This window comes from Bos indicus x Bos taurus, chromosome 25, assembly GCF_003369695.1.
Source record: "Bos indicus x Bos taurus breed Angus x Brahman F1 hybrid chromosome 25, Bos_hybrid_MaternalHap_v2.0, whole genome shotgun sequence".
Taxonomy (NCBI): Eukaryota; Metazoa; Chordata; class Mammalia; order Artiodactyla; family Bovidae; genus Bos; species Bos indicus x Bos taurus.
In genome coordinates, this window is record NC_040100.1 from 846,505 (window position 1) to 864,520 (window position 18,016).

Below are 18,016 nucleotides of genomic sequence, written 5' to 3' on the forward strand. Positions count from 1 at the left end.
ACCACCCTTGAAACAGAAAGACCCGCGAAGCATCTACATCATGAGCCCCTCCAGGAGGACCAGGAAGTGGCTGGGACAGGGCAGGGCGGGGCAGGGCAGGGCAGGGCCCCACCCGACAGAAGCAGCCAGCCACATGGCCGGCAGACCTAGCACAGGGGTGGGGGGCACTCGTGGCCATGGGCCCTGCTCCCCTATGCCCTGGGTCAATATGGTGACCTGTGCCGACTGGGACTGAGAAGCGGACGGGCCCAGCTGCAGAGACACCACGCACTGTGGACCGACACAGCAGGGCAGTGGGGACAGAGAAAGGGACGCGCCAGGGACAGCCCGAGCCAGGTACCCCTGGCCCTGCTGCGGGGCACCCCCCTGGGGACCCTCAGCCCTCCCGGCGGGAGCTCAGGGGCCATGCTGTGGGAAGTGACTGCACAGGCACCCGTGGGTCCCCGGAAAGCACTTTCGGGAGCACAGCAGCTCCTCGGGCTCCCAGCAGGGGCGGGCGGGGCAGTACTTTTCCACAGGCTCCCATCACCCACCCCGCGCAGATGGAAGGGTCCCTCCTTTAAAAAGGCAGGGCCCGGCGGCTCCCCGGCTTCCCACGAGAACCAGAGGCCCAGCGGGTGAAGAAGCATTTTGATGAGCAGAACCAGGATGTGGTCTCAAGGAAGCAGCATCCGTCTCCTCAGAGGATGACCCTGGAGACCAGCCCGGAGCCGAGCGGGGCGGGGCGAGGGGCTGCCGGAGACACCCCCTCCCCAGCGCCCCCGGGGCCAATGAGGAAGCTGCAGAGCACGGCCCCACGGGACCGCACTCAGCTGCCGGGAGGGAAACGCCAGCTTCTCCCTGCTTTTGTTTTCCAAATCTTTCAATCAACAAGCACTTAAATAACAAAAAAATGATCACTTTTTAAAAAATCACCTGAATTTAAGGATCATTATTGGTCTTAGGCAGAACTTGTAAACTGTGCCATACTTAGCGGTAAAGAACCTGTCTGCCAATACAGGAAGTGCAAGAAATGCAGGTTTGATCCCTGGGTGAGAAGATCCCCTGGAGGAGGGCACGGCAACCCACGCCAGTGTTCTTGCCTGGAGAATCCCACGGCGGGCTGCAGTCCACGGGGCCGCAGAGCTGGACGCGACTGAGCGATGTACCACACATGCATATTCACCACAAACCCGGGCGGCTCCGCGGTGCTGCTAGGGACGAGCAGCTGGCAAGCAGAGACACCAAGAGCGGGAAATCTCAACACAGTCACACGTCACAAGCACGACAGTGTGGTGCTCATTTCAGAGACTAGAAACAGCAGCACTGTATCCTGGAACAGGCCGGAGAAATCCACGTGTCCTGAGTTTCTGCAGGGATTCGGGGCCGGACCCTGAACGGGAGCTGGAATAGCTGGAAAAGCCCAGTCTCCATCGGGGGTCTGGACACCAAGAAGCACTGACGAAACTGGGCCCCAGCGGCAGAGAAGGCGAGGACGACAAGGACGGGCCTGGGGACACGGCTGGCCGCGAGCCCAGGCAGGAGCACACACAGGGCCGGGGACGCGGCCCGCCAGCTCAGCACAGCCTGTGGGCACGGGGGCGCCTGGCCAGGTGGGCACCAAGGAGAAGGCAGGAAAGGGGCACCCGGGACGGTGGGTCCCCAAGGCTGGCCTGACTTTCACCTTGACTCAGGGCAGCGACAGCTGAGACGACCCCGACCCAGGGGTCCCTCCCTCAGCACCTGCACCTGCCCACCCACCGTGGAGGGGGGCGCGGGCGTGCCTCCCCAGGACACAGAGCTGCCCAGAGGACAGCGCCCTGGGGTCCCGACAGTCCTGCATGAGCCCCGCCCCACACGGCGCTGCCGGCCTCACTGCACACGCAGGCCAGCTGCGCGCCCAGACTTCCAGCCTTGCACACGGCCCAGGCTCGAAACAGAGACAGAGCTGGAGACACAGTTCCCCAGAGTGAGCAAGCCCAGCAAGCCCCCCACCCGCCAGGTTGGGCTTCCATCGCGTTCTCCCAGAAAGACCAGACTAGCCCCACTCAAGTGGCTGATTAAGAGCAGATCCTCACAGGGAGGTCTGACCACGGCCCCAAACCACCCGACACGTCGTGGGGCGGCGCCGACGACGCTGCCCTCCTTGTGGTCCCTGGGCGCTCTCGCGGGTGACCCAAGGGCCGGAGGCTGCTCAGGCCCGCCCCGGTAGGCACGTTCACCTGCCACGCGGGCGAGAGAGAGGTGTGTCCATCAACTGTCACTTGCTGTCGAATGACTCCTCAGGACCTGTGACAACTGATGCCGTCTGATCAACAACACACTGGGTCAGAGTCAGCTCGGCACAGAGAAAAGTTACACCCAGAGCCTGGTGGCGGCGGCAGCAGCTTTAGACGAGACACGTTCCTGACCGGATTCAGAACACGTTTAGATGTAACCTCTAAACAAACACAGACCCCCCAGGCCAGGGCCCCTCCCCGTGCGAGGGCCTCAAGGCCCAGCTGCATGCAGCCTCACCACCCGGTACCCCGCCGGGCCACTGGAACCCCATCACACCGGCACCCCCAGCACCCCAAGGTCTAGAGGCTGAAAAGGGCAGCTCTGTGGCTCTAACCTGCGGTTTCCTGCGGCTCTGACCTATCCCATGGCTGCGTCTGCACTGTGCATGTCTGCCGGGGACTGTCCACCCCGACACCAGCCACGTGACCACCAAGTGCCCTCCCAGGTCCGGAGACAGGCGAGGCCAGCGTGCCCACCTCACCTACCTCGGCAGGGGCAGTCCCGGTGCCCGGCAGGGCCTCGCATGCCGCTGGCATCTCTACAGCCGACACCTTCTTCAGTTTTTTGCTCTTCTTCTCTGCCACTTCGCTCTCTTTTCTCTTCTGTTTTGCCATCTTGCAACAGACAAACTGTAAAGACACAGGAAATAAAAATTCTCATTAACAGAAAGAACAGGGTGTTATAAAAGAAATACGGAGCTAGTTCAGGATGTATGGGAAATACGCCATCATTTTTACAAAGCCAACCCCCTCTCCATCGCCTGTGGACAGCTTACAGTGTGTCCAGTCTTTCTGAGTGTTTATGTAACACAGCTCCCGTCACAACATGAACGCAGGCTTCTAAGAGTAAACGAAGGGACAGCCCTGGTGTGCGGTGGCTGAGACGCCATGCATGCTTCCGCTCTGGGGCACAGGTTTGATCCCTGGTCGGCAAACTAAGAGCCCTCAAGCCATGCAGTGCCGCCCCCACCCCCCAAAATAGGAAAAGAAATATCCTTTTTAGTGGCAGGATGCCAATTTTCCAAAACTTGCGAACACTGGTCTATTCGCTAATTAATGACCTTCGCGTCACTCCCGCTTTCTACTGTCAAGGTCAGCTCACACTCCCCCGGGGGAAGCTGCTGCCCCACAGGCTGGCGGCGACCGTCGGGCCTCGGTCACCCGCGGCTGGAGGTGGCCGTCGGGCAGCCCCTCGGGCCTCGGTCACCCACGGCTGGAGGTGGCCGTCGGGCAGCCCCTCGGGCCTCGGTCACCCGCGGCTGGAGGTGGCCGGACGACTCAGGGTGACCTCCATGGCGGTGGAAGCAGCCCCAACGGGCCTCTGTGAAGGACCAACATGGGTCTGAGAAGGCCTGCTCTGTCTCCTCGAGCGCAGGGCTACCTCAAGCTCCTCGTACGGACAGAAGAACGCCCGTGAACTCCAGAACCAGCTTTCCTTGTGGGACCAGACACTGAGAGAGCGAGGAAGACCACGGAGGTGCCAGAGCCTGGAGGAGCGGGGCAGGCGCAGGGAGCACCTCCCACCTGAGGGGCGTCGGCTGCAGGGACCTCCGAGGGACGGGGTCTAGAAGGCCTTCCACAAGGCCCAGCCCACCCCGGGCCAGACGCAGAAATGACCTGCTCCTCCCACCCCCACCCCACCTGCTGCCCCTGCAGGTGGTGCCCAACAGGGGCTGGAAACAGGACGGTCTCTGAGCTGCAGCAGCTACGCCGTGAGCATCCTGCCGTGCAGGCTACAAGGTGCTGGGGTGGAGGCCTCGGGCAGCTGGTGCAAACCACACACACACAGACACACACACACACAGAGCTGGTGCAAACCACACACACAGACACACATACACACACAGAGCTGGTGCAAACCACACACAGATACACACACACAGATACCCACACACAGAGCTGGTGCAAACCACACACAGAGACACACACACAGACACACATACACACACAGAGCTGGTGCAAACCACACACACAGGCAGACACACACACAGAGACACACACACAGACACACAGACACACACAGAGCTGGTGCAAACCACACACAGATACACACACACAGATACACACCCACACACAGAGCTGGTGCAAACCACACACACAGACACACACACAGACACACAGATACACACAGAGCAGGTGCAAACCACACACACAGACACACACACACGCAGACACACACACACACACACACACAGAGCTGGTGCAAACCACACACACACAGACACACACACACACACAGACACACACACACACAGAGCTGGTGCAAACCACACACACACAGACACAAATGCAAACACACACATACACACACACACAGACACACACACACAGAGCTGGTGCAAACCACACATACAGACACACACACACAGATACACACACACACACAAAGCTGGTGCAAACCACACACACTGACACACACAGAGACACACACACACAGACACACACACACACAGACCTGGTGCAAAGCACACACACCACACACACACACACACACACACGCTCCTCCTCACACACTGATCAAGCAGGGATGAGTAGTTCAGCAGAAACCAGGAGAGGGAATCCCTCCCAATAACCGAAGCCCATCAGCAGTGCTACAGACGCAAGTGGGACAGAACGCCAGGACGGTCTAATCACGTGTTTGAGAAAACAACAGGGAAAGCCACACACGGACTCACAGGCAAATGCCTGACGCATACACCAACCTCCACCTTTATACCTGGGCTGGGCTGCAAGGGGCTTTCCCGGACCCCTGCAGCTCAGTTTTATTTTGCTTTTTATCAAGGTTTTACACTTGAAAAACTTCATCTAAAAAAAAAATACCAGTCCTTTAAAACTCTATCTACAAGTCCCACTAGAATCAACTTTTATTCTAACAAACTACAAGAATGTATTTTGTATTATTCATTCTAAACTCACCCCCGGCTTCATTTATATGTGTATCTTTACATGTGTGTGTGTTATTACATAGACGTGCACGTGACACGTACATCTTACACACACGACGCGTACACCGTGTCTCTGTAATAGAGGTACGCTCATTGCGGACATCTACCTGCACGGAACAGATGCAAACCATCGCCTCCTCCCTCGGACACCAGAATACACTTTGGACTCCCGCACGGGGGCTCAAACACGTAACTCACTCATTCCACAAGTGTTTATCGAGGGCTGGTTCTGTGCCAGGCGCTGCTGGAGGCTGAACACAGAGCAAAGAGCAAGGGAAGTAAGAGCCTTGATCGAGAAGCTTCCCTTCGAGTGTGAAGTCCAGGCCCACTGGAGTGAACGAGTCAATGCTTTTACAGAGACAAACGCTGCAAAGAAAGCACAGCGGGTGGGGTGAGCAGGTGCCAGGAAAGGCAGCAGACTCAGATGGCAGCAGGGGCCTCTCTGAGGGGCCACATGGACAGAGGGGGCACTTGCAACATGCCCAGGCCCGGGGCCAGGCGCCACCCGAGGGGCCACCTGCCTGCCCTGCCCCGCCCAAGGCATAAGTCTCACTGCAGACTCAGCGTGGCGCGGATGGACAGATGCCACCAGGATGTCAGCAGGGAGGACGCGCCCAGGTCACCAGCAGCCCCCCGGGCAGGCGCCGCCCCCCGCTGCTGGCCAGTCACTGTCTCCCCACACAGGTGCCGACCAGGTGCAGGGGCTGCTCCAGACTGGACCATGCGGCCCAGAGGACCCGCTCCTGAGCGCTCACGTTCTCATGGAGAGACAAACAGGTCAGGAAACGAGGAGGGCTACAGAAAGTGGCGATTACGAAAAGGGTGACTGTAACAGAAAGGACCCAGAAACCACTCTCTCTAAAAAACAGCCAGAGCACCTTAAGATTCCACGTCTGGAGAGGAAAGTGAGAGGTGAACCATGGTACCAAGCTGCACCCACAACCAAGCCAGACAATCAGAGGCCACAGGCGAGAGAACACGGAGCCAGGGCAGCGGGCCCTCTGCCCCTGGGGCCCACGATGGCTCCAGCACACCAAGAGGATCTCACCCCCGTGCAGTCGGAAACTGCAGGCGCAGCGCTCACCCTTATCTTAGGAAAGTGCCCCAAGCCAGAGGCTGCAAGCTCCCATTAGTGTAAGAAGAAACCGCGAAAGAATGAGACTGTTGACCCAGGGTTCTGAAAAGACAAAGGGCTCTGCCAGCCAATTACCTTGCTGGAGAAGCAAGAGAAGTTTAGCAAATGTTTACACGCCGGTTACCATGTAAGCTACGTTAGATCTGCATTCATTCTGAGCTATCATTAAAAAGCTTAATCACTAAGTCTACTTGCTAAAAATGGGGAGAAAAGTCTTTTCCATACTATATAAAGGTTTCTTTTAATAGTCCCAAGAGATGGTGATGCAGACCTTTGAGACAAGGAATATTTGCTGTAGGAAATGACATTTTCTTACATTTATGGTCAACAAGGGGCCACAATGATTCAGTGGGAAGAACAATCTCTTCCACAAGGGGCACTGGGACTTCTGGACAGCCACATGTAGAATGAAACGGGACCCCTACCTCACGCCATATAGAAATCATTACTCACAATGGATCAAAACCTAAATGTAGAGCTAAAACTACAAAACTCTCAGAAAACACAGAAGTAAAACTTCACGGGTGGCACTACTGGTAAAGACCCCACCGGCCGCTGCAGGAGACGTAAGAGACACAGGTTCGATGACTAGGTCAGGAAGATCCCCGGGAGGAGGGCATGATAACCCATTCCAGTGTTCCTGCCTGGTGGGCTACAGTCCATGGGGTCGAAAAGAATCAGACACGACTAAAGTGACTTAGCACACACACACGCCAAAGTTAACCTTGGATTAGGCAACAGTTTCTTCATCGTGACACCAAAAACACAGCAGAAGAAAAAAGATAAACCGAATGTGTCAGAATTGAAAATTTTGTGCTATAAATGATGTCAGCCAGAAAGTAAAAAGACAACGAACAGAACTGAAGATGTTTGCAATTCATATCTGACAAGAGACTTGTATCCAGAATGAATGAAAAACTCATAACTCCATAAAAAAGGCTGACAACCCACTTTAAAAATGGACAAAGGGCTGGAACAGATAATTCCCCAGAGAAGAGACACAACTGGACAGGGAGCCATGAAGGAGCTCAGCACTGGTCCTCATTAGGGAAGCCCAAATCCAAAGACAGCCCTCATAAGCACGACGCCGGCCGGCATCAGACGACCCGGGAGTGTCGGCGATGATGCGAGACCGGCCCGCGCCACTGCTGGTGCACAGAACGCGGCGTGGCCACTCTGTGGGGCAGCCTGCCGGTGCCTCAAAAGTCACACAGTCACGGGGCCCAGGACGACATACAGACAGACGTAATCCGAGAAACGAGCAGACCCACGTGAACTCTGAACACAGCTGTCCACAGCGCCAAGTCACAGTATCCGTAACGGGGAAGCGACCGAGATGGCCCATTAACTGGCGGATGAGCTATGATTCAGCAGAACAGAAGCACGGACACCCGCTCCATGGACGAATCGTGAAAGGCTCGTGGGCAGGAAGCCTGTCGTGGAAAACCAGACGGCGTAATTCTGTGCACGTGAAGTGTCCAGAGTAAGCAAATGACAGAGAGACTGACGGGGGCTTGGGGCTGGGCGAGGGGCGCAGGGGGGGTGAACACTGACACCAGGCTTCGTCCGGAGAAGAAACATGTCCTAAAATCAGCCTGTGGTAATGGTCACACACCCTGGGAATATACTTTAAAAAACCTGCTAATCCCAAGTTATTTGCTGTAAGTGAAAAGACATAAAGCCTCAGTGCTATCTGTAGGGGAATAAAGAAGACATAAGAAAGCCTTCCTCAGCAATCAATGCAAAGAAATACAGGAATACAACAGAATGGGAAAGACTAGAGATCTCTTTAAGAAAATTAGAGATATCAACGGAACGTTTCATGCAAAGATGGGCTCGATAAAGGACAGAAATGGTATGGACCTAACAGAAGCAGAAGATATTAAGAAGAGGTGACAAGAATACACAGAAGAACTGTACAAAAAAGATCTTCACAGCCAAGATAATCACAATGGTGTGATCACTCACCTAGAGCCAGATATCCTAGAATGTGAAGTCAAGTGGGCCTTAGAAAGCATCACTACGAACAAAGCTAGTGGAGGTGATAGAATTCCAGTTGAGCTATTTCAAATCCTGAAAGATGATGCTGTGAAAGTGCTGCACTCAATATGCCAGCAAATTTGGAACACTCAGCAGTGGCCACGGGACTGGAGAAGGTCAGTTTTCATTCCAATCCCAAAGAAAGGCAATGCCAAAGAATGCTCAAACTACTGCACAATTGCACTCATCTCACACGCTAGTAAAGTAATGCTCAAAATTCTCCAAGCCAGGCTTCAGCAATATGTGAACCGTGAACTTCCAGATGTTCAAGCTGGTTTTTGAAAAGGCAGAGGAACCAGAGATCAAATTGCCAACATTAGCTGGATCATGGAAAAAGCAAGAGAGTTCCGGAAAAACATCTATTTCTGCTTTATTGACTATGCCAAAGCCTTTGACTGTGTGGATCACAGTAAACTGTGGGAAATTCTTCAACAGATGGGAATACCAGACCACCTGACCTGCCTCTTGAGAAACCTATATGCAGGTCAGGAAGCAACAGTTAGACTGGACATGGAACAGACTGCTTCCAAATAGGAAAAGGAGTACGTCAAGGCTGTATATTGTCACCCTGCTTATTTAACTTATATGCAGAGTACATCATGAGAAACGCTGGGCTGGAAGAAGCACAAGCTGGAATCAAAATTGCCGGGAGAAATGTCAATCACCTCAGATATGCAGACGACAGAAAGTCATCTTACGGCAGAAAGTGAAGAAGAACTAAAAAGCCTCTTGATGACAGTGAAAGTGGAGAGTGAAAAAGATGGCTTAGAGCTCAACATTCAGAAAACGAAGATCATGGCATCTGGTCCCACCACTTCATGGGAAATAGATGGGGAAACAGCGTCAGACTTTATTTATTTGGGCTCCAAAATCACTGCAGACGGTGACTGCAGCCATGAAATTAAAAGACGCTTACTCCTTGGAAGGAAAGTTATGACCAACCTAGATAGCATATTCCAAAGCAGAGACATTACTTTACCAACAAAGGTCCGTCTAGTCAAGGCTATGGTTTTTCCTGTGGTCATGTATGGATGTGAGAGTTGGACTGTGAAGAAGGCTGAGCGCCGAAGAATTGATGCTTTTGAACTGTGGTGTTGGAGAAGACTCTTGAGAGTCCCTTGGACTGCAAGGAGATCCAATCAGTCCATTCTAAAGGACATCAGACCTGGGATTTCTTTGGAAGGAATGATGCTGAAGCTGAAACTCCAGTGATCTGGCCACCTCATGCAAAGAGTTGACTCATTGGAAAAGACTCTGATGCTGGCAGGGATTGGGGGCAGGAGGAGAAAGGGACGACAAAGGATGAGATGGCTGGATGGCATCACTGATTCGATGGACGTGAGTCTGAGTGAACTCCGGGAGTTGGTGATGGACAAGGAGGCCTGGCGTGCTGTGATTCATGGGGTCACAAAGAGTCAGACACGACTGAGTGACTGAACTGAAATGAAGGGGAAAACCCGTCTCCCACCCCACCATGCCAGCAAACATTTCTGCAGCGTCAAGGGTGCTCCTCGCATCTCCCGCCAGGTGGGACCTCCTGGCCCTGACTCTGTCCACCAACTGTCACGGGTGGCCTGGTGTTGCTATGCCACTGCGCCAAGACCCTTCACGGATGGCCTGGCTGTGCTGTGCCACCTCGCCAGGACCCTTCGCGGGTGGCCTGGCGGCGCTGTGCCACCACACCAAGGTCCTTCATGGGTGGCCTGGCGGCGCCGTGCCACCGCGCCAGGACCCTGCATTGTGTGTTCTCTCCTTACAGGCCTTTCTGCAAAACTCCCCGTGACTCGGGTTAATTTCTACGAGCAACACCAATGTAAGATGTCCTGTACTTGGTGGTGGGGAGGGTCTGGGCGGGGGGGCGGTGTTAAAGCTGATCGTCCTTGTGGTCACCACTAAAACCAGCGCTGACGCAGAGCTCCCCATGTGCTGGGTCCCGCTCCAGGTGCTTCACGCGTGTGGAGCCCTGTCGCCCTGTGCCCGCAGGACAGGCGTGTGAGGACGCTGAGGCGCGCCTCTCAGGGGAGATCAACAGGCCTGGCCGACAATCAGTGAGTCCACAGAAGAAGAAAGGCGCCCAGCCTGCCCGCCCTGCAGAAAATCCAGGAGAAGCAAGGGGAGCCGGCACCGCTTGCCTCTGAGCAGCAGCCGCCTCCGGTTTATGCGAAGGCCCAGGACCACCGAGTTGCTGGGCCATATGCACACATCACTGACTTAATCTGACAGATTAAATGTCTTTTACAAAGATTTTTAAAATTATATTACTCAGTGTTAGCTGGAGGATGATGAAAAGGACATGAACCACGCCCTGCGGATGGGGAGTAAATTGGTACAGCCATCCTCAAGGTAATTTGATCATCTTTGGCAACATTTAATCAAATGCTTTGGCCCAGTAATTCCACGTAAAAGAACTTACCCTAATGAAATAATCATGGACAGAGATTTATATAAGGATGAGAATGACCTGACATAAAGGGTGATACCACCTCTAACACTAAAAAGCGGACAACACGGTAAGTGTCCAATGGCAGACTGTGAACCGGATGATGCTGGCAGCCACGGAACTCGCCCGCGATCCGCTGCTTCCTCCCTCGAGGGGTGCTCACCACACAACACAGAGTGGAAGGACGGGCCACAAACCAGAGTGTGCACAACACGACCCTCATCCATGAGAACCACTGTGCACAGATGTGCACAAAAGAGAAAAACAGAAGGTAATATGTTCAGACAGTAGCACTTTAGGGGATAGAATTAAAAGACTTATTTTTCCTTTTTTTTTTCCAGCGATTTCTACAATAAAAGAAAAGAGATTTGGGGGAATTCCCTGGTGACCCACTGGTTAGCACTCTGCACTTTCGCTGCTGAGGGTCCGGGTTCAATCCCTGGTCAGAGAAAAAATCCCACAAGACACTCGGAGTAGCCAAAAAAAAAAGACATTTTAAGATATCAGCTCAAAAGTGTTTAGTGAAACAAGCAAATAGCCCACCAACAGAAGGCGATAAGCCAGGTCAGACCAACAGGAGGCAGACGGCGAAGCACTGGTGGGCCGTGGTCACCCACGAGACAGGGCAGTGACAACAGGCTGAGGCCGCCCGGCTGCGCCGAAGAGAAGACCCAGGGGCCTGGAAAAATAAACCCGCCTCAAGGCAAAACCCTTTTCAAGATCTGTAAGCATCACTCATAGCCCCCGACGTCCCGCTCGCCTGGCGCATCTAAGTCACCTCTGATGGGAGCCGGCAGACCCAGGGAGGTCCCTGGGACGGATCCACAGGAACCAGCGCCCAGAGCCCCAGCTCCTGCAGCCAGGACACGGCCATGCTCCCACCCACCTGACCCGGACCATGCCAAGCCCCGCTAGGACGAACAGCCTCCAGCTTCTGCTCCCTGAACCCACTCCCCCGCTCCTGTGACCTAAAGCCTGTAACTGAGCATCCCCCCTGCGAGCCCACCTCGCCTCTTGCCAGCCAGGACCTCTGGGTGCCCTGGGGCTCAGGGACCCTCTAGCCTCGCAGGACCTGCAGTCCACTGCCTCGACACGTCCCTACACGTGCTAAGGCCCCTCGCCCCTCTCGTGCCCGCTCCTACCTCATTACAATCGTGCCTCTCTAGACACACTCAGCTCCCTGCCCAGTGAACCCCAACTCCAGTTCCTGCTGCTGCCTGGCCAGAGACGCCCCAGGACCAAGCCGATCGGTCTCCCGTTACATTCGAAACACCCGCCCCCAAGGATGCCCAGCAAAGCCTGCTTCCTGACTGCGGCCAGGCACCCAGATGACCAGTTCATCCTCTCAACTCACTGGCTCTCAGTCCTCCAACCCACCCTCCCCTCCTCTGCTGATTCCCGATGGCTCACTGAGCTTACAGAAGTTCCACACGGACTCTCTCTTCTCCCTTCTACAGTGGAGAACCTGAGCCTCTACAGGCTCTGACTCCAGGGGCCTCCTGGCACTAAGCAATTCCCTCCCCCATGGGCTGACCTTCTCTCTTCTAGAGTCAACGACGAGGTCTCACATCTGAAAACTCTGATTCCACACGCTCCCCACCCTGTTTCTGCTGTTTTCTACAAGAAAACCCTCAGGAGCTGCCCACCGGCAGCGCTGCTTTCTTCTCCCAGCCACTCCCTCATCGGGCGGCTGCCTGGCTTGGCCAGAGGCTCTAACTGAGACCAGTAATGACACCCGTCTGCTAAGAGCCTCTCCCGACCAAACTGGCCAGCCTCCTCTGAGCCCTCCCTTCATCGGGCCTCAACTTGGGCCTGTAAAGACTTGAAAACAGTTTCTAGCAGCTCAGGGCCACATCTTTACAGTGACTCTGGGCTATGTTGTGCTTAGTCACTCAGTCGTGTCTGACTCTTTGCAACCCCACGGACTGTAGCCCGCCAGTCTCCTCTGCCCATGGAATTCTCCAGGCAAGAACACTGGAGTGGGTTGCCTTTCCCTTCTCCAGGCGATCTTCCCCACCCAGGGATCGAAGCTAGGTCTCCCGCACTGCAGGCGGATTCTTACCAGCTGGGCCACCAGTGACTACTTACAGTGACTCTGCCCCCCTGACAAGCTCCTGCCTGAGAAAACTGGAGGCTACCAACATCTGAAGGCAGGACCTGTGTGTGGGGGGAGCGGGAGGGCAGGCGTCTGCTCACTGCAATTCTCCAGCTCCATGCCTCTCTTCCGGGTGCCGCCTCTGCACCCCCCACCCTCACTTTAAAACACCCTCTCCCTGCACAAATCCAAGACGAGCTCAGTTCGCAGGACTTCCGCCTGTGCAGTAGTTATCGTCGATTAAAATGGGGCCTCATCGATTAGGCCAAGTCCAGCACGGCTTTGTTCGTCCCTGACTGCAGGCACCAGACCTCACAGCAGCATCTGCCACACACCTGCCCCTCTTCCCAACGGCCCTTTCGTCCCCGTTCCCCACCCCCCGCCCCCCCCCCACACTCTCTGGCCTTCCTCCCACCTCTTCACCTCCCTGCCCGAGGATGCACGAGGGCACCTGGCTCAGGCCTCCTTTCTTCTCTACTGAGTCTCACTCCCCTCAACTCACCTAGCCCTGCGGCTTTAAATACCAGCCGGGGGCTGATGACGCCCACGCTTCTCACTGAGCCGCACTACCACGCTGTCAACCTTGTGGATCACCGACACACACACTGTCTCACAGGAGACGTGTCAAATCCACACTGCCCATCACCCTCCGCAAGCCTGATCTCCCTGGCAAGGTCTGTCCCCCCAAAGGCCATCCGGTAAAATGAAGATTTCAGCTCAAGCCAAAAACCCTGGTGTCACCCACAGATCCTCTTTCGCAAACACCCGGCCGTCCCACGGTGAACGCCGCTGACCCCATTCCCGAAGCACACCCAGAAGTGGACCTGTGCCGCCCCTCCTCCCGGATCATTCAAAAGTCTCCGACCGTTCTCCGCCCCTGCCCCTCCAGGCCGTTTCCGACGCCGCCTTCGGCAGGGTGCGTGAAATACCTAGGCCGGGTTCGGCCCACCTCCGCTGGGACCCTCCCCGGGCTTGCCTCCCCTCCTCGGCCCCGCGCCCCGCCCCACGTCTCCCCGCCGCGTCGCGCGCCATCGCAAGCACCGTCACAAGCACCGGCGTCCCACCCACCTCAGGCGACCTCCCTGGCTCTGGGCTGTTTCTGACTAGAGCCGCGCGGACACGCGGGACTCACCAGGGGGCTGAGGGGACCCCAGGCCGGCGCCCTGGTCCCCGCGCCCTCGGCAGGCCGCCGAAAGGAAGACGGCCAGGTCCCCCGCGCATTCCCAACGGCCGCGGAGGCCCCGCGCCCACGCGGGGACACCCCCCCTCACCCACTCAGCGCGCCACACTCGCCTACCTGCGCGTGGCCGTCGACGCCGGCTTCCGGCAGACGCGACGCCCAGGTAACGCGGTCCCACCCCCGGGGCGGCGCCGCTTATTGGTCGAGGGATGCCTCCGTCTCCCCTCTGGCCAATGGAGCGGGGCGGCCGCGTGGGGTGGGGCGGGGCCGATGGCGTCACTGTTGGGCGCCGGGAGCCGCCGGTTGCCCGGCAACCCTCCGCGTTCCGGTTTCGCGGGTGGCGCCCGCCGGTTCCCCAGCTCAAAGCGGATAGCGCAGGTCGGTCCACGAGAATTAGTCTTAAGCTGTCGCTTAAAGAGTGGGCGCAGGATTGCGAGGTTGTCCCCTACCCTCGCCCCGGGGCCTGGTCTCCTGGGATCTGCCATGCCCGGGTTTTGGGAAGGGGCTACAGTCACTTCCTGAACTTGGACGTCATCTTGACCGGCCCCCCGCTCCCCCCCACCCCGCCCCGGCCGTGTGTGAACTGGGGGTTTTGAAACTTGAGGGAGCTTTGCTAGAGGGTGCTTGTTCGGGATGTGGTGTGTCACCGCGCCCGATGTGTCCACAGAGCAGAACGTGGGGCAGGGGAACACCCCGTCCTGTCGTCTCTGCTGAGACCACCTCCACTTCCCCGCTCACAGCGTTGCGCCTGCTCGCGAAGTTGCCGGTGCAGCGGTGTGTCTGCAGACACCTGTAAACCCAGGTTAGGTCCCTGGAGAGAGGATAAACGTGGACGCGGGCCCAACCGCCCGGGCGTCTGAAGTCTGAGGCGGCGCTATGCCGACGAAACCACGAGTTAAATTATTTTTCGGCTCTTAGAAATATTGAACTGTCTCGCCCACCGCTGGTTGGGAGGATTTATAAGCTGGGGACAGTGAGGTGGGGACAGCTGGACGGGGTTGTGCCATCAAGGGAGCTTCCTGGGGTGGAAGATAGGGCAGCAAGCCAGGACTTTCTAGTTTCACTCTCTACGGACAACTAACTTGTTTCTAATTGTATAAGACACCTTGCTTGCCTCTCACGCACATAAGGAGACTGGGCCACCGGTAAGCATGTTCAAATTTACCGACTCCAGGAAGAACCATTCTGTTTTCAAGCTACTTCAACTGGCTTCACGATCACTGAAAAATGAAGTTCTCATTCACATACAAGCTTAAACAATATAGAGTATAAAATACAAATATGGTTATCGTGTATTGTAACCCAACAGGACCCTATGGAGCCTTTCTGGAAAGGAAGAGACTCCACCCACTTACCCACTCCGTGTCCTCCACGGGCTTCTGTCTGTAGAAAAGCCTCAGCCTCCTAGGCCTGTCAGCGAGCAGGACCCTACAGGACCTTCCCAGTACAGGACTCCCCCGTTCCATGTCCACTGCCTCCACTTTGTCTGTAGAAAACTTTAAAAATGAATAATCTGAGAAGTCAGAAAATGCAGAAAGGAAAACATTCAAGCAAGATGAAATAATGGCCGTTAAACACAGTCGAGGACCCTTAGTGCCCTCAAGAGCTCTAGGTGATGTTCTGAGCCATGTCCTTTTAGCTGTTCTGTAGCTGCTGAAAGCCCTGGCAGTTGAGGGCATCAAGCTGTGTGCTGCCCACAAGCATGCAGACCCCCACTGGTTGGGGTACTGACGATGCTGAGTCCTGGTTATGTCACCACCAACCAATTAGAATACTGTCCACGAGCTGATCACGCACCCCACAGCCCTCTCCCTCAATGTCTTTATCAACCTTTCCTGAGAGCCTTCAGGAATGCAGGTCTTTTGAGCACCAGCTGCCGGGACTCCTTGCTCGGCACCTGCAGCAATCGCTGCATTTTCCTTCACTGCGACCCAGTGTCAGCAGATCGGCTTTACTGCCGCCCGAAGCAGTAGAGCTTGGTTTGGAAACAGGGAGAGGTGATTTCCAGAAAGCCTCCCACTGAAAATAGCTGAAAAAATGATTTAAAAAAACATATATACAAAACAAGACATATATATATATAGATAGATAGATGACATGAGGCCAATAAAGGGGAAGAGGGGACACCTAGAGAAGTAAGCCTTTCAGTTAGGACCGTTTTTCACTCAATTCCGGAAGAAAACAGCTGGAAAGGCTGAGAAGGTGAACAAAGATTTCGTCAGCTTTGCAGGCTTAGGGCTGCCAAGAGGAAGGATTCTTGTAAGCGTCCCACCTTTGGGTTGAAATCCTGAAAGGCTACACTACAGGCATGAATATACAGAGAGACCAGCTCTTTCAGGCAATGCATAAAATCCACCTGGACTCCATCTCAGTTTCTGAAACTGCATTTAAGTGATTCGGGATTCATTGGTGGTGCCACTTGTGGGCTGAAAGAAGAAAAGGTCAAGTTTAGAAGACCACGAAGTCTCACACCCCAAACTGTATGTAATTGCTCATATAGCATGACCGCTAGTCAACAGAAAATAGCTACATACACAGGAGACAAACAATGGGATAGAAAACCAAGAAAAATCAGCACCGTCAGTGTGCACTGGGCTGCTGACACACCCGCCCAAAAGAGCCTCGTGGATCTGAAAATGGACTGCTCCAGCCGCTGCCGGACCAGGCTCACTCTGCCAGAAGCACAGCTAGCCAAAATGCTGAAGTCTGCAGGAAATCAGCCAAGTAAGGAGACGGAAGAACAAACCTTAGCTCCACCTCCTCGAAGGCAAGGGGCCCAGAGTACTTACAGGATAAAGCAGCAGGGCGGCCTGAGGTCGGATGGGTGGGGAGTGCAGGGAGATGGGAAAAAGCTGGGATAATCTCGGTCCATGAAGGTGTTAACCTCGCCACAGGCCTCTGCATGTTCAAAAGTGGAGGCACTTAGAGACTAAGGGTGAAGTTCTCAGCTCTGATGTCAAAGGTCGTGGAGAGGAGATTCGTGCTTGCCCCCTGGAGGCTCGGAAGTCCTGTCCACTCTTAACCAGCTCAGCTGGAACCCGGCCCAGCTGACTCCAAGCTCCTGGGGAACAACTCAGGTGAGCATCTCGTCATCCAGGCCCCGTGAGGCCTCGAGGAAGAGAAAGTCTTAAAACGACTTTGATTAATGGTGCAGGTGAAATGGATCTGGCCCAGGGTCCCACAGTCACGGGCTGACACGGTGCCCCGTCAGGGCTCAGCCTCAACTGCGCTTCTGCCGTGCCCACAGTGCGTCCGGAGCTGCTCAGCCGGGCGTGTGATCCTCAGGTCTTCCGAGTTTCGTGACCCAAGTGCAGGACCATCTGTGCTACAAATTGACCTCTTCCTTTGGGCCCCACTCAAAACCAGCGACTTCCACGTCACCCTGTAAATGAGTGACGGCCATGTTAAACGTGGCCCACGCCGCCTCCCAGCGCAAGGGGACCGAGCGACAGCAGCAAAGCGGCTCCATCGTGGCCCCTCCGGTGGTGGGCTGTTTCTGCACAGCACCGTTTCTGTGCAGTTTTCAACAGCACTGTTTCAACACAATTCTGCAGCTGAAAACTGCACACATTTATGATCTCACAGTATCTGCACGGTGGGCACATGGGTGTGACTTAGCTCCGTGCTTGGCCTCAGGGGCTCCCACAGGCCGGGCCGAGGTGGCACCAGGGCTGGAGTCTCACAGGAAGGCTCGCTGGGGCACGGTCACTTCCAAGCTCACTCACCTGGCCGCTGGGAGGACTGAAGACCAACCGCCTGCACGCACCCCCACCGCGGCCCCCGGTCCCCTCACAGCCCCTCCCCGCTCCCCTCCGCTCTTCCACAGCACCCGCTCCCCTTGCGCAGCACACCGCGGTGGCTGACTGCAGCCTTGCAGTGAAATAAAGCAGTAAGTCAGCACTTACCCTCAGACGTTCACACTC

General features: G+C 55.6%; 1 protein-coding gene across 5 annotated transcripts in view; it reads right to left on the reverse strand.

The window, feature by feature from the left end:
- The window catches only part of C25H7orf50 (chromosome 25 C7orf50 homolog), a 68,834-nt gene extending 53,260 nt beyond the window's left edge, over positions 1-15,574 (reverse strand). The window contains exons 1-2 of one of the 5 annotated variants that reach the window (XM_027527272.1): positions 15,449-15,574; positions 2,745-2,888 (exon numbers count right to left, since the gene is read on the reverse strand). In XM_027527272.1, coding sequence (XP_027383073.1) covers positions 2,745-2,888; positions 15,449-15,559 — 255 coding nt within the window. In that variant the 5' untranslated portion in view covers positions 15,560-15,574. The other 4 variants (XM_027527275.1, XM_027527274.1, XM_027527276.1 and 1 more) reach the window with 4 other exon arrangements.
- Between the last annotated feature and the right edge of the window lie 2,442 nt (positions 15,575-18,016).